Genomic DNA, 17,234 nt, shown 5'->3' with positions numbered 1-17,234 from the left:
TATGGCTACCTTCTTTATCTTATCCGAAAATATTTTTAAGCTTAGTTTCGTATTTGGCCTTGATAACCCACTTAAAAAATTCCGATTCAGATCAAATTAAGTAATTTCTTCAAAAGCTTTGTTTAATATGGATACATTTTTTGTATTCGCATGTTTGAAACAATTTTGTGTTTAGTTAATCAATTTTGTAGAAATAAATAAAAATACTAATAAAAACCATTTATTTAGGAACAATACATAAATTCCAAACAATTTAGACATAAATATAAAGTACAATCAATAGGATACAACCGATATTTATATACTAATTATTTTCTATTACATTCTCATAAATCGATATTTTATCGATATTTTATCGTTGTAAGACGACTATTATACTTGTAGAAGGCAACTATTGACAGAGCCTATCCTCGAGGACAATATAGCCTAGTAACCAAGGCCGTTCAAAACGATGAATCCTTTATTACAATGGAATCGCTCAAATTACTAATTAATCAAAGCCAATATCTGAGAGCAACCGGAACGCTATAGCCAATTTGACCTCAGCTGCCTCGAGCTTTCTGTAACTAGCAAAGAGCAACATTTCCGAGGATATTCAATTAACAAGAACTGACTTCTATCAGTGGGAGACTATTCTGAATTTCCAATTCGTAATATTGTTCGAACACTCCTCGTAGTAAAATGTCATGATGCTGTAACTTGATGGCTATGTAAAGAAAATTGCGAAGATAAATTTATGTGAGGTAATATTATTTTAACAGACTCGAATTCTATTGTTGCCTCTAAAATAATTTGAGGTATAAAATGAATCTTTTAATAGGTATGCTTCTGCAAGTAACTTAACTATTCTACGTTGCGAGGTTTAATTAAAGAACTTTGAGAAAATCTTTAAGAAGTTTTATTATGGTAATAATGAAACTGGATAAAAGTAGAAGAACAGTTCCCATAAATTGAATTATAAATTAAAAATGCTTTCGCGCGACACTTTTGGTCGTTCTGGAATAGTACTGCGATAAATGACGATTATCGAAAATTAATGCAGATCATCTGAGCCTTCGGCGTGAAAGAATAACAACAGTCAGAAGAAGATTCACGTCTACAATATTCATGACAAATCTCTTGATATAACTACTAATAGTCATTGTATATAGCACATATCGTACATAAAATTTGCCGCCATAATTATAGGTGATCTACACTGTTGACACGTTCAAAGTCCATTCCACATTCAATAAGTTTACACAGAATTTAGCCCATAGGTACCGATGCATCGATTTACTCGTTATTTCACAGCTCTCACGTCGCATAGCACAAAGCCTATTCATGCCACCCTTGTCAGATAATGCAGGGACTCGCTTCTTAAATTAGTTGGCTACGCTTTTAAAATTAAAATGAGTTCAACGATCTTATTATGAAATCCTTTTGTTAGGATATATGAACTCTTTTGCAAGTTGAAAACTTATATTTGAACGTACCTACATGGTGAAAAGATAATTAATGTTTACGTGGAGATGCTCACGTTTTAGAAGAAATAATTGGTAACAAAAACAACTTTATATGTAAATATTTTTAGCTACTCTAATGGCTATAAAAACATTTTACGAATACCTACTGATCTACAAATGACTACTGAGAATAAAACTTTATCATCGATAATTGAAAATATGAACATAACTATCGCACCTCTGGACTTTAATACTATAATTCTGTAACCATTCAAAATTAAATAACGATAACATTTCATGTTTTAGCTTAAAATATTAATGAAGTATTTCAAATTGGAATATTCCAGCCAAGAACACCTTTTTTTTTTTTATAGTGGGGAAATCTTCCAAAGATACCCACGGCCCCCGGGGAAGGAGCCGTGGGTTATGTCGGATTCTTACCGACTAAAACCCCACTGTGTTCCGTCGAGCCGCTTTAATGATGGGGCCGCGGGTATTTGTTGGAATTCTTCCGCGACAGCCAAGAACACCTGCGCAAATCTGGTACAAAATGTTGACGTCTCCCGGGACTAAACTGCGGATGACTTCCCCGCATCACGATTTAATATAAATTTTCTTGATTTTGTATTTCGCTAACTTCGTAATACTCAGAGGAATTTCTGCGCAGACCTGGTCTTTAAATAGTGTTCTATTTTCGCTCCATTTGAACATCATAACACATTTTTGATAAAGGTAACTCGATTTTCGATTTGAACATTTCAAATTTCTATTAAAGGTTAATTTGGCAAAATATATTTGATTCACATATCATCTTATATTCGGGGAATAAAACATTGAAAAATGTTATTCTGCCATTGATTTTATAAGCGGATTTTATAACATTATATTGAGGAACTCTCACTCTATTAGTCAATCAAATGTAAACGTTTGTTATAATAAAATAAACTACCAAAAGCTCAAAAGGAAGTGAACCAATATTTCCATCTATTATCGAAGTTATCCACATGAATTTATAATTGCGTAGCACAGTTGCCGCATTGAAATTTGAAAGTTTATGGTCACAAAGCAATTATCACTTGCATGAGTGTGTATCCGGGTAATAAATGTCGCCCGTAGATGTGTGGCGGGCAGTTAAACAGCCTCACAAATATTGACTTGGCGTCGTTTCGAAGTTTCGCCCGTCGAGAGTCCCGCTGGGAGTCGCGAGTTGTCTGGCGCACTGCCAGGTCTGTAGAACCTAGACACGTCCATGAAAGGTATAAAGAACTGTTAAATAAAATAAAAGGAAATGTTTGTAAGAATAAACGCTCTTTTCTGTAGAACAACGTTATATTATGATAAAATGTCAGAGTTATATAAACGAATGTTTCCATTTTCATTTATCGGCGGTATTAACTTGAATTTATTCCATTGAACGATTATTAAATTAATTATCATTGCTTTCGAAGAATAGAGGAACAGTCTATTCGTATAATACAATTTTCCTTTACATAAAATGTGAAGAAATAACCCTGTGACGGGATGATAAATGACGTTTTAGTAAAAACTGGCTCGTAGATAATGCCACTATATTATGTTATTACAGCAGCACTTAATCTTCTTTTGTTATGGCCTGAAAGGGTTTATCGGGTTTTCTTTCATTCGCGCTTTTCTATATCTTATTTTAATTTAATGAATGGCTATAGTAGTAATTTTAATTCAAAGATAAATAATTAAGTCGAGTAAAACCAACGAAATATTCAATACGAAATTTAAAGCTTTAGCAAAGCTTTAAATTTTGCTATACAAAGCATACTGAACTGTATATTATATTGCAATATTATATTTTAATAAAAATGCCATGTTGAACGATTTTATGAAATTTTAAATAAACTCGCCATTTAAAACTTTATGCTTCATTGAAAAATCTCAACGTACACAGAGAAAACACAACAAGCTTTTACAAAATTTAGAAGTACCAACCAAGTCTGTAGGTTCAATGATACTAGATCTTTATAAAGATACTAGCTTTCCACCCGCGGCTTCGCCCGCGCAGTCAAAGAAAAACCTATAACCCATAGTTCCCGTTCCCGTGGGATTTCCGAGATAAAACCTATCCTATGTCCCGGGGTAAAAAGTAGCCTATGTCCTTTCTCGGGTATCAAAATATCTCTATACCAAATTTCATGCAAATTGGTTCAGTAGTTAAGGCGTGATTGAGTAACAGACAGACAGACAGAGTTACTTTCGCATTTATAATATTAGTATGGATTTTGAACAAATATGGTTGTTGTTTTAACTACGAACTTTAAATTTATCTTAAAATACTTATTTATCTATATTAATTGTGTAAATAAGCACAAACTGGCATCGAATAATAATTTTGGTGAAGACTGAAGTATGTCCTAGCAGAACCTTCACAAATAAACACCAAAACTTTTTATTTTAGTTGATATCCAAATTATTACAACCTAGCAATTATTATAAACATCTACGCGAATGCCACTGTATTTATAATTCGATCACCATAAAATATACATACATACAATAACCAATTTTTTCTTATCTAAGAATAAACTGACGATAATAAACGAACGTTAAATTTATAGCTAGCTTGTAGACTTGACGTCACTCAGCGTTAATGCAAATTTCCTACTCGAAAGATCCTCGAACATCGTAGTTCCCGTTGTAATTTGGTGCTCGAATGCTGCTGTCAATCACTTCGATTGTATTCACATTGTTGGAGGTAAAGCCTTTATTCTCAAAGGCTACGTACAATATCAAAGATGAATAGAAACCTTCAGCGTACTTCTAGTTTCATATAAAATGTAAACTATACGACAATGCATTAATTTTCAACAAAAATGTACCCTATTTGAACATATTCAAATATTGTAAAATATGCTGCCAATCAACAATGATAAATGGCTTCTTTGAAGTCTTCTATAAGCGAAGAATTGGCAAGATACCATAAAATAGATGATGATCGATCGTTACTAAGAAAAATGAGATAAACTTCACAAGACGGCAGTGAAAATTCAAATTATGAATAATGACATTTTAAGAGACGAGAACTTTAGAATAACCATGAATAATTTGAACAAAACTCTTATTAGAACGCGTAATACGGTGTATGTTTTTCCGATTGGTTTCATTCAGCGTATATAAGGAAATTGCGAACGAAATTCCAACAATTTTTCCTTCACCGAGTTTGGCAGGGCGCTATAAATCTGCTGACAGAGATACCAACTTTATTGCGAAGCTAAGCGTTCCATTAAAATGATTATTTATTCACGAAAGGTTTATGAATTCACTCCAATTTTCGTTATAACTGTATTTCAAAAGATACTACGGGTAACACTCAAGAACGAAATTCAAAAAGTGATATTTACGGTTATAGGTTCCTATACTGGTATTAGCTATAAATTGAAGTTTTTATGGGTCATGTAATAAGAAGGGCTTTTTATTAAAAACAGTTGAAAATAATTATAAGAGGCTTCAGACGAGACATTGAAACAACAAAATATGCAAAAATTGACTATAACATTTTTTCTGTCCATGAGTTTTTTTTATATTCATAGACGTAAATACTAAAAATTAAGTATTCGTTTTTTTTATATTGAGAGTTGAAAAAAAAACATTGACAAGTAACTAAGTATAACAAACGGACTAGTATGAAAGCATTTGTTAGTCTTTCTGTTTCTTATAGCTAATTAATCCATATAATTATACGATTTTAATGCAATCATTCTCATTTAATTCATATTACTTTGTTGCAGTGGACACTACGGCACAATATGACGCTGTTCGAGCATACCTAAAAGAGTTAGATATATCCAGTGCAGTTTGGGTTGGACTCATTAGAAGCAACCCAGATGGGGATTTCACATGGACGTAAGAAAATTATTAATTCATACAAACTAAACCTACACATATTAGAAAGAGTCATATGCTACGACATCTGATCTGTTAAAATAATATTGTTTCCTACATCAAAACAAAAAGAAGCTTTCTTTATTCATCCGCTTTTAATCATAAATAGCTTTCTGAAAAAAATATTTATTGTTAACATTTTGCATAGGTAATTATTTCAAAATTGCTTAATATGGATACTTACATTTTAGTGACTATAGAGGCTTAAGTGGTGAAGGGTATTGGAGTTCAGCTCCAGACTCGCGAACTGCACCACTTTGTGCAGCTGCTGATCCCGCAGCGGACTATAGATGGGATGCTCGAGCATGCGGTGGACCTTCTGTTGCCTCCTTTATCTGCGAACTGCCGGGTAAATTATTGATGAGAACTCTTATACACTATTCTATACTCTTGTTAATTTTCTATTTAAAATTTATATTTGTGATATGAGAAAGCGATTGATTTAAATAGCATTCCTTTATAGTTCCTCAATGGGCGCTTGGCAACGAGGGCTGTATGGTAAAAGCATTGCCAGCTCTTACTGTCTTGTACCTTCCGGAGAATGCAGCCGTTCAACTTACAACTGACTGTGGTTTAGCTGGTGTGAAACGCGTTCAATGCACGGGCAATGTGGTTCGTATCAAATTCATTTTAAATAAAAAAAATATTTAATCTATAACTTATAAACTAAAATCACACTTTCTTTCAGAAACGTGAAGATTTGTTGAAAGATTTATCGTGTACTGAAGAAGAACAAGCTTCATCTACACTAAATATACATTTTACCAATTCGGATTGGCAAGTTACTACTGACGTTTCCATTGACCAAGATAATGATGTTATGACTGAGGAGGCTATTACAACCGGACGTGGAGATATAGAACAGGCTAGTTTTATAAAATCTACTCCTGTTCATAATTATATTTTAGAAGAGCGCAATCAATTTATGACCAGACAATATGAACCAACCACTAGAAATGAAAATATTAACCCTGTGGAAAATAACAATCTAAATAATAATATTCCCAGTATAATTTTCAAAGATGACATTGCAAGTAACGAGTATGCGGATAAGTTAGAGGATGAACGCCACATTCAACATAAGCTATTACACGATGAACTTGCTCGGCTTGGTAATTTGGAAATGATATTTAATCAACCTACTGATCATTTCGTCCCACCCCTAGTAATGGCCAAAGCTAGATTAAGCAATGATATGACTGCAATGTCTTTTGAAGAAAAGCTTGCACAAGAGCACGATGATTATAAAGATATAATGCATCCAAGCAATCAAGTGACGATGACGACTAATTTGGTAAATGTAGAAAATGACAACACGACAAATGAAACTCCGACAACATTAGCAAACAGTGTTTTAATTAGTGTCACGCAATTAAAAAGTAACAACGAGAATAACGATAAGGATTACACGAAAAAAGCAATGCCGAAAAAATATACTTCAAAGTATGCAAAATACGATGATTCTAAAAGAAAATCAATTTCAATAATAAATGTCAAAAGGAGTTCAAATAAATCTTTATTATCTTTAGCACCATCCTACACCACTGTAGAAACTCCTATCTCATTATCAGATACAACAGAACAAGGTGAAAATCGGGAACAAACTATTCAAAATGAAACACAAATACTCACTGATGACAATGAAAGAGATGAATCCTCTATAGAGCTGACCGTGATTATTAGAGAACCTAATGATTTTAGAAAACAAGTTGTAGAAGATAAAAGTATTTATAATGAAACAATTAACATACCTGCGACTAACACAATTAAAAATTCTACAAAATACCAACAAAATGCGACATCACCAAATGTTTATGTCTTACATGATGAAATTATCAATATTACTTTTAACATAGAACATAATAACAACTCAACTAACGTTCAGGTTATGGAAGTTTCCACAAAGATGCCCATCTTTAGAGACAATATAAGTAAAGTCGAAGAATCAAAACCAACTTTGGAGCCACTCAAAAATAGACATCCCAATTTGTCAGTTGATTCCGATTCAACCGTAACTGAAATAAATAGATATACATCCGAGTTTACAGAGCACAGTGATATTTCTATGACATCATTAATTAATACATCTGATACCCCTACCAATTCAGATGATAATTCGCATAATTTTACTGCCTCTGTTCAATTGATATCAGATACCCATGTTTTTAACAATTCTGAAAAAACAACTGGCGCTGACATCAACGATAATGATAAGACAGTGCCAACAATAATTTCTGACACATCAGACATTGATATCCAACATAGTGATGATAATTTAAGAGAAGAAGAAATTGACGATTTCCAATCACCGTTGCTATCTGGTGCGGTTGAACCAATCCACAAACCTATGAGGGGCCGGAGACCACAAAATTCTCAGAATCACGCTAAAAAATTCAACCCTTTTCGCATATTAGGTTAGGTTCGAAACACTAGTCTATAAATCTGTATTTTGACTGCCAAGGAATTCTACTCTTAGATATTAAAGGACTGAGAAGACGATACACAATTTCAGCATAGTATTAGATTTAAGACACAGTTACATATTGTGATCGCACAGTGCACTTAGCAGAATTACATGATGATCCCTTAATCGTGATTGGTATTTCATTAGACTACATATTCATTACATTAAGACATTATTTATTAAGCGCACCTTAAGCTGACTGTCAATCCCACTAGCGAGCGTTAGCGTAAATTACTTCTCTAGAGTTTCTAGTGTTCTTTCTACCCACATTAGATGATATATTTTAAATGAAGTCGGTTAATAAATGTTTTAAAGTGATTCTTGTCAAATCGATTTGAGGTCGAAAAAGATTTTGGTTGGCACAAAGATTTTATAGTTTGTAAGATTTATAGTAAAAGCGCGTGTTGCTTTATATACTTACGTTATTTTGTGATGCTCATAAAATAAAATATACATTGTAATAAAATAAATTTATACTCTTTTTACTTAAATAATGTTAATACTCGCTACTGGGGCATGGACCTTACTTTCACGAAGAAATTTAATCGTTCATTACACTCATATAATATATCGATTAGTGTTCACGTATTTTAAAATGTCAAATGGCAACCTAGTCAATTCGTGTATTTCGGAGTATAGCAAAGCTATGTTACATTATTTTAGATCTAGTCACTTAGAAAGTAGCATTACTGTAAAATCATTGCCAAAATAAAGAGATACTTATCAGACACAGTTCGAAAACATGCTAATCATATCATTATAGTTTAAGATTAATTAATTTTAATTATATTCGTTAATTTAAAAATATCGTATTTGATACATTTTATTTATATTCATCACTTTATCGCATTCCTTTGAAATATTGTTCCGAGATTAATTACCCTCCTCGAACGATGTTCGTTTAAATTAATCTCATTTAAGATGAAAGAGGTTAGATATATCAACTCAAGATGCTGGGGAAAATGGCTGTTTTACAGAAAACGAGAATTTTATAATTTATCACAATGTAGTAGGTATGGATTTTATAAATAAATATTAAATATAATATTGGTGTTTTATTTTAGTAACCAAAAATGATGAAATAAACTAAATTTTCTATATTATGTAGTTAACCACTGATATGAACAAAGCTAATCGACTTATATTTAGTCCATACGTATTTTGCGAAACCTTTCCTACTAAAATTTTGTAGGTCATTTAATTTTGGGATGACAGAGATCGTATCATATGTACCGATAACCTGATTTTCGTTTAGTAGTTAATGACTCTGAATAGATTCTATTATTGGAGCGACGAATATATTGTATTCTTTTAGTATTTGCGGAGTTTATTAACTAAAAATAAATGCAAACATACCAAAACACTATTAAAAGGTACTACGCTAGATAAAGCCGGTAATAACGTAACCTAAAGATATTTGCAATATTTGAGTCTTAAAGATCCATAAAAACTCAATTAGTTACGATATATCTGAGCCAATGAAACTAGCTGATACGCCGTGAGTTCAAGAGAATGCACAAAAACACTAGGTGAGACAGATGCAAGAGCGCTACACAAAACTCTTCAGGCGTTCGCATTTCACTCGAAGGTAAGAGTCATTTCACACTACTGCGGGAGCCAAAGGAATGAGTGACTTATTATGAACAAGGGTTCTTTGTCGTTCAAGTTTCTATAGTATATATCACGTTTCCTCTATATCGGATAAAGACGTTATACCCTTTGAACATTACCAAAATAGTCATATTATTAGATACATAAATTAATTACAAACAATTCAAAACTTTTTAAGAAGCTTATCAGGCAGAACTTACGCCATCCTGCGCCCTGCGCCATTCTTTATAACAAAATTCATCGAAATCTGTTAACTATTATAAACAGACATTTTGAACAGAGTTATTGTCGTACACAATTTAAGTATAAATTTATTTCACAATTAGGTCCTTACCGCCGTCTTGATGTAATGGTATAAGTTAAAAACATAGCCAGCTATACAAGGCTGATTACTTACTTTATGACAGAGAGTACTTCAATTGCTTCGAATACCGTGAAGTGATGAGAGACTTCAAATTATATTATTAGGCAAAATATAAAGCATTTAATTATATTCAGCTGGTAGGTTTTCAACCATTTTTTTTTTCAATAAATTCAAATTTAGTAGTTAACAACAAATAAATTACAATAGAATAGTATTCTCGTAAGTTTTCTCAACACTCCACACAATCAATATTTGCCAAACGCTTCAGCTTCGACTTGTACAAGTTTCTGGAAAACCTCAACTTTTTGTTTACTTAGTGTGGTACTTTTCAATTTAATTTGCCATATTATTGAAGTTATAGCTATTAACGTGAGGAACCTTAATTTACATAGATAAAACGTATGGATGCCAATTGCCGTAATACTAAAAACTTTAAAATGATTGATTTTGTATTAATAAAGTTAACGAAATAAAAGTAATCACTTCATTATTCTTATTTCTAGCGGTTATATTTTTACCTCTTATCGTATTTCATTGAAATTTATAATATTTAATGACGAACCAAGATCATAACACTTAAAACAAAACGAAGAGCAATTTATACTGCTGTTTGCTATCGTATTGCCCATTTTCAATGAAACGACCGTTTTTGTTCGCATCACGGGACATAATTACAAAAGTTATGGAACCTCGTGTATCGTCGCATTATTGTTTACATATCTAGTGACTCACGTCGTAAATCATCTGATCCTTCCTTCTGTCGTTTTACACCTTTAGTACGTTTGATGTGTGTTTTTAGTTTACCTACCATGCTGATACATTCTCTCCTTATTATATGTAATCAAAAATAGACCGAATAATTTATAGATTTTTTGGCAATTTTAAGATATGTGTTTATAAATGAAGACTCAAAAACCAAAGTATCGTAAGAAATTGACAACGAAAATTAGGACAGAGGTCACACGGGTTGTGTCTCATCCATTATTCACTGTGATTGGTGGATCCATCGCACTGCGTTTGACTCAATCATGTTAATGAAACTTTATCTCATGGCAAAGCTGTATCATTGTTGTTGTAGGCTCTAGCGCTTGTTAAAAAGTTGTGAGAGAAATCACTCCAAAAACTGTCTTATTGAATGTAGGAATTGGATAGGTAAGTATAGGAAGGATACCTACTAACATTCTCATTTGATAATGGGACATTTTAATTAAGTATATTTCAGTGAATTTAGTGAAGCATAATATCTAAGTTTAACGAGTCTCTCTTTTACTTTTTATTACAACCATCTTATAATGCTGTACCTTTTCCTCTTCGCAAGATTTGCGTTAGTATTGACGATAGTGCGTATGAAACCTAAACATTTATCGTTATAATATCTATTTATAAAGGCATGTAGCTATAACTATAACTCTATAACTCTGGTGATATGACGTGAACGAACTAGCGGTATTATGCAAATTGCTGAGATCACCTGGAGCCCGTCCCGGAGATTCTATTTCGTGTTAAACACAAATCACTTTCCGTCCTCGGCCTCTGTGGATCGCACTAGCAGAGGTTCGCAAACCTTTTGCATTCAATAGACTTTGTAAATAAGAATATTTTAGTAAATAAACTCATTTATCGCTAAGATATACTTATATGCCATATGTATGCTAAGATCTTTAAAACTACGCAACAGGTACATATTGATGCGATTTTATTTAATGAATTAAGTGGACCAAGAGGAAGGTTCTAGCACACAATTTGCTATTTTTTTTTTATTAATAATAATTTTATAATATTGTATTATATAATTCAATTCTTCTTCTGCTGAATAAGGGTATTTTTTAAACCTGTTTTTACAAAAAGCTACCGCGGTTGCGATGTGCTCACAGTATTAGATATTTAAGATTAATTAGTATCTAATGTAAAGGATTGAAAAATTGCTTGTGTTGAAGCATTACTATTGTTACTTATCTACGTTTGAAGTGCTACTTTGAGAACCGCAGCCTTAAGCAATGCGTTCGGATTATTGCTAAGCCCACGGCTCCAATGCATATCGATCTATGGCATAAACCAACTACGTTACCTTCTTATATAAAATAAATTTATAAAAGGGAACTGAAGCTGGCAATAACTTACTTAGGTAAACAATTGATCTATTGATATGACCTTGTTTCTATTTGTCATATTCTTTCGTCTAATCATATCGAAATATAAATTAATAAAAAAAAAACAGAAAACTTTCAAAAGTTTTAAGGCATTTAAAACTTTTGAAAGTTTTAAATGCCTATGGATATGGAATATCTAATGGCTTCTATATTTTGGTGCAGTGCTTTCATTCTATGGCTCTACCTAGAGATGTGCAAGTTTTTATTTATGTTTACTATTCCACCGGGAAGTTGATATTATGCTACATTGGTTTAAGGCCAAAGAATTTCTCAAAACTGGAATCTCCGAAATATTGTGCCGCGATATTCCCGGTAACAATATAAATTCCATTGTTGTTCCTACGTAAAATTCTATGTGCCCTCCATTTGGCGCAATATTTCAAAGCGAGGAACACAAAACGAATAATCTAATATGACACTGCAGTTGCATTCTGCATTTGCTTTATGTTTATCTTTCGGATAAACATTGTTATCGTCCAATTGAACCCGAGAGTGCTTAACCACATACACAGCTCGGATTCGACCAACAATTTATTGTTGTACGATAATCCGAGCGCTCCTGATTAACTCAGTATTCCTGTTATCTACGGACGCTTGCTATTGTTGCTCCTCTTACAGCCAGAGAATGTTTTAAAACTAAAACGATCTAGAAGAGATAACAAAACGTTTTAAAACTAAATTTTCCCGGAAGTACTTTCTTTCTCTTTCAGGAAAACATTTCAAGTATAAAATGTTGTTTAATACTGTTAAATCGTAGATATATATATTTTTAAAGAGCTCTATAATATTTAGTAAGTATTGAAAGTATTCAATTAATATTTAAATGTACTACATAATTTAAAATTTATCAACGAAAGAGGAGAGAAGATAATAACAATCATAACTATTATACTATACAAGCGGTAGGTACTTTTGCTATAAAATATTATTTATTATGACTGCCATTTTGAGGTAGATTTTGACCTCTAAAGATCATGAAACCGCTACAGAATTACGTCCGTAATCAGAGGGTACAGTAATTTGTCGTTGCTTTTATGAAATAAGGACGAAATTAGTACGGCTAATTAAAGTTACAGCGTAGTTTGCAGACCCTCGTCAAGTGCTGTCTGTCCGCCTGTGGCGTAAGCGCTGTCTGAATTGTCTCTACTTCTTGGATTATTCTGTATGAATGAAAACAGGTAGATCAAATATAAATGGATATAATTAAACAGTGAGCTTGAGTGGCAAGAACGCAGTGGAAATTAGTTAAAAATATCGAGGAGCAATAAATGCAACTAAATGTTGATGTTTAATATTATACGATGAATATAAGACAAAACAGATTTTTAATACAAGTTAAAGTATTCAATGTTGATGTTGCTCTCAAACAACAAAAATATGCAAGTTAAAATGTCTATAATCAGTAATAATTCGCGTTAGTAATTTCATGATATCAATTTATCATTCACCAAAATATGCTTCATTACGCAATACCTATTGTATTAAAATTTGATTGGGTTTACTTGTTATATTCAAAGGGGCGTTTTCATTCGAATACAAAATTTGTTACAGCATTCCAGTTCGCAATCACAATGCAATTCGTCATTCACAAACCTAGTTTAACGTATGGAAACTGCACACGATTTACTGGCTCCATATTGAAATATTGAACTGGCTCGTTATATATCAAATAAAATAGATATAGCTAGCAAATACAGATATCAAAAGGGTTGTTTGCCACGTCAATCGCACTGAAAGCAATTCCAATATACCAAATTGGTTATATAGCTATAGCTATTTTCCTAATATTTTAGTCCGCGTGGTCACTATTTCTAAGAACAACAAAGCATCAGTATCGTTTGAATCTATTTATGTAATTAAATATTTTTACTACTAGTTACATGCTAATGTGCAAGCAAATTATAAACCAATTTGTAAATTGTGTGTGCTCGTCGTCTTTTAATTTTATGGAAAGTTGTACTTCAACAATTTGAAAAAAATATATTATTATGTTGCCGCTGGCCGCAGCTACCCAATAATTAGCTGATGATATTATGGTAGTGGTACCCAAAAACGGTATAAAGTTATAAACTGTCGATGGAAAAGGACTCTAAAATATACTCTCATATTGACAATGTGTAACACTTTTTTCTAAACGGTAGGTGTTACCCCCATTAAAAGTAATCCCATTCTAAAATGAGTTTTTAAGTGTAGGTATGCATTATAACATTTGGTTGATGTTTTAAAAACTCCCTCGAAGGAACCCAATTATAAGTTGAGGGATCGCTAGAAGTTGAGCTATGTATTTTTTAACAAATTTATGAAGAAAAGTCTCGAAGTACTGATACTTCATTCTCGTTGACGGCTTTTCACGATTATGAGTTTTTGTACAAAATATACTTAGAATAATTTATGTTGTTTATCGTTGCTTCTTTTCGTATATTCTCAAAAGTATGAATATATAAATGAATTAATTCAGACACGATTGAAATTTAATTAATGCGTATCAATGCACTATAATTTACATATTATATGGTTTAATACAAACACCAATTACACGGTAACAAGTTTTCGAATTACTGTTTTAATAAATTCGCAATTTATTGCTATTGAAATACAGTGTTCATAAGGAAACCCTTTCATTTAGCGGAGGTAGGAAATAATTTGGGAAATGGTTTTCTTCCTAGGGTTGTTTGTATCCTACGTAAAGAAATAATAAGGAAAAAAATATTAATCTGTTATAATTTATCCAAATGAACAGCAGACTTTATCAATTAATAATGCAGTCATTACAGAATGATTGCAGAAACTATGAGCTCAGCAATAAATGTTTAATTAATATTACCAAATTAAAATAAAAGTAACCGTTGTTTCTATTTAATGTAAAAGTTACTGTATATCAAATAAAACCAAGAATTTATTTTCGTACTGAAGCATGTTCGACTTTCCCACATTCAATTAAGTGCGCTCATCGGAATGTATAACAATTTAATTTTTATTTTGCTTGCTAAGAATGTTGGCATGCAATTTATATAATTGTGTTAGACCGGGAGATACTGACACAAAATTTCGAGTCATTTGTAACAGGATGGCGGTTCTACAGGGTTCTTAGTACGCAATGACAAAAAGAAAAATGATGGTGTGAACGCTGGTACCGGCGGCTTAGTCGCGTGGGCGTTAGTCGAACTCATCGGAAAATAGCGAAAGTCAAACGATTTGTAACAGTATGGCACTTATTTTTCCTGTAAGTTTGAGGATCAACGAATATAAATACAAAATTTCAAAGATCTAGGTGTTGGAAATCTTCACTTATATAAATTAACAATAAATTTATTTTTCAAGTATGACAGCACTTTTTCCCCCTACTAGAAGTATGGCAAATATAATAATGGTGACATTTTATCAAATACTCTCCAAAAAGCCAAATGCAATACTGGTACAAAAAGAAAGGCGAAATAAAAAAATTTTGCAGATTTTCGGCGGTATGGCGACCATTTGGAATCGTCCGAAAAGTATGGCATGGCGATTTTCGTAAATGGCTGCACGACGATGGTTACCTGTGCAAAAGTTAGCTTGGTACAAATGGTTGAATAATTGTTTTTTTTAAATCAACACATTCGCGTCGGTATGGCGGGCTGTAAGTCATACCGGAAAAGTATGGCATGACACTACCGCCTACTTCTTTTTTATGGACTATCGGTAAATTCTAAAATTTTTGTGTTACAAATCGTTTGACTTTCGCTATTTTTCCGACGAGTTCGACTAACGCCCACGCGACTAACCCACCGGTACCAGCGTTCACACCATCATTTTTCTTTTTGTCATTGCGTACTAAGACCCCTGTAGAACCGCCATCCTGTTACAAATGACTCGAAATTTTGTGTCAGTATCTCCCGGTCTATGTACATTTCTACTGTGGTAGCTATTAAAGTTACCTAGAAAGTGGATTATGACACACTGACGTATAGATATTTAAATGCAATGAAATTTATAAAATGTAAAATTGTTATTAATAAATATTACATAATTATAATTAGGTGATTTAGTGATCTAATTTCGAAAATATAACACGAACATCGATAAATTATTTGAAACATATATAGACTACGCAAAAAAAATTACAAGGATGTGACAAAATAATTCACTTCTTACATGAATACAATCCCCATTTTATGTCCCCACAATTTTACAAAGAATACTAGGGAAAAGCATAAAAAAGTCATTACGCGACTTAAGATGGCGATATAGATGTTGAGTAAACGGGACCTCATTTGTATCTGTTGGGAACACAAAAACTGCAAACCGTCCTCTTGATAAATGACTTTTATTTACACAGATAAAGAATATCTCGGAATAATCTGGTGTATCCTTGACATAGACTGTGTTTTTTAAAGACAATAACGTCTTAATTACTGAACTAAAAAGTGCTGTGAGATAATTCACATTTATTATTCTAAATTTAGCTAAAAAATTCCTTATTTTTAGAAAGTTGCCAATAATAATTACTAAGAATAGACCATACAATAATTTTGAGGAAAAGGCGATAGATTGAACTGTCACTTATAACGGGTGATTTTTTAAGAGGTATAGGATTTGATTTTAAAAAAAAAACACAAAAAACTTGAAAATGTTGATGTAGGTAATCTATAATGGAATTGATAAAACGATCAATATAATTTAATGTTTGAAGATGATTTCATGCAAATGATGGCCGCGGCTCCAGTTTAGATGGCCCATTCGCAAGGCCTAATTTCGGCACACTCTCTACAACATATCGGCCGGTATATCACGAATACTTAAATGCTTCAATATTGGCTACCAGTGCGTCAATCGTTGCTGGTTTATCCCTGTAGGCATAAGAAATAGTCCAAAGGCGTTTGATCACGCGATCTAGGCGGCCAATCGACGGGCCCAAAACGTGAGATAAACTGTTCGCCGAAGGCGGCTCTCAATTGGGCTATTATTTCGCGTGCCGTGTGGCATGTGGCACCGTCTTTTTGAAACCACGTGTGAGGCATGTCCAATTCTTCCATTTTAAGCAAAAAAAAATAAAATCGCCAATCGATGAAGTGCATCGCGCACTTCTTAACCGACTTCACACTCTCTTAACCGAGCATGCATTTTGATAGTAAAATTCAATAATTTGCAAGCGTTGTTCGTTCGTAAGTCGATTCATGGTTAAATTATAGACCAAACTGAACAAGTTTGATAAAGACACAAGACACGATTCACGCGTGATCTATCAAAAACAGTATTGCCAAAAAGAAACCAGCAAAAAAATCACCCTATATTACAAAATCGATATCCAC

General features: G+C 32.7%; 1 protein-coding gene across 1 annotated transcript in view; it reads left to right on the top strand.

Annotated features, from left to right (window-relative positions):
* Nucleotides 1-8,866, top strand: part of LOC149490292 (uncharacterized) — a 42,105-nt gene extending 33,239 nt beyond the window's left edge. Inside the window, exons 3-6 of the mRNA XM_089702791.1 lie at nt 5,204-5,318; nt 5,549-5,706; nt 5,821-5,969; nt 6,046-8,866. Of these exons, the coding sequence (XP_089558917.1) occupies nt 5,204-5,318; nt 5,549-5,706; nt 5,821-5,969; nt 6,046-7,776 (2,153 nt within the window). The 3' untranslated portion in view covers nt 7,777-8,866. The remainder of the gene's footprint in view (nt 1-5,203; nt 5,319-5,548; nt 5,707-5,820; nt 5,970-6,045) is intronic.
* The last annotated feature ends 8,368 nt before the right edge of the window (nt 8,867-17,234 follow it).

The sequence above is a fragment of the Colias philodice genome, chromosome 2, assembly GCF_061535455.1.
Source record: "Colias philodice isolate Cphi_HAF_F1 chromosome 2, ilColPhil1 Martin Lab GWU primary, whole genome shotgun sequence".
Classification (NCBI taxonomy): Eukaryota; Metazoa; Arthropoda; class Insecta; order Lepidoptera; family Pieridae; genus Colias; species Colias philodice.
The sequence above is the reverse complement of the archived record's forward strand: the minus strand, read 5'-3'. Positions and strand labels throughout refer to the sequence as shown.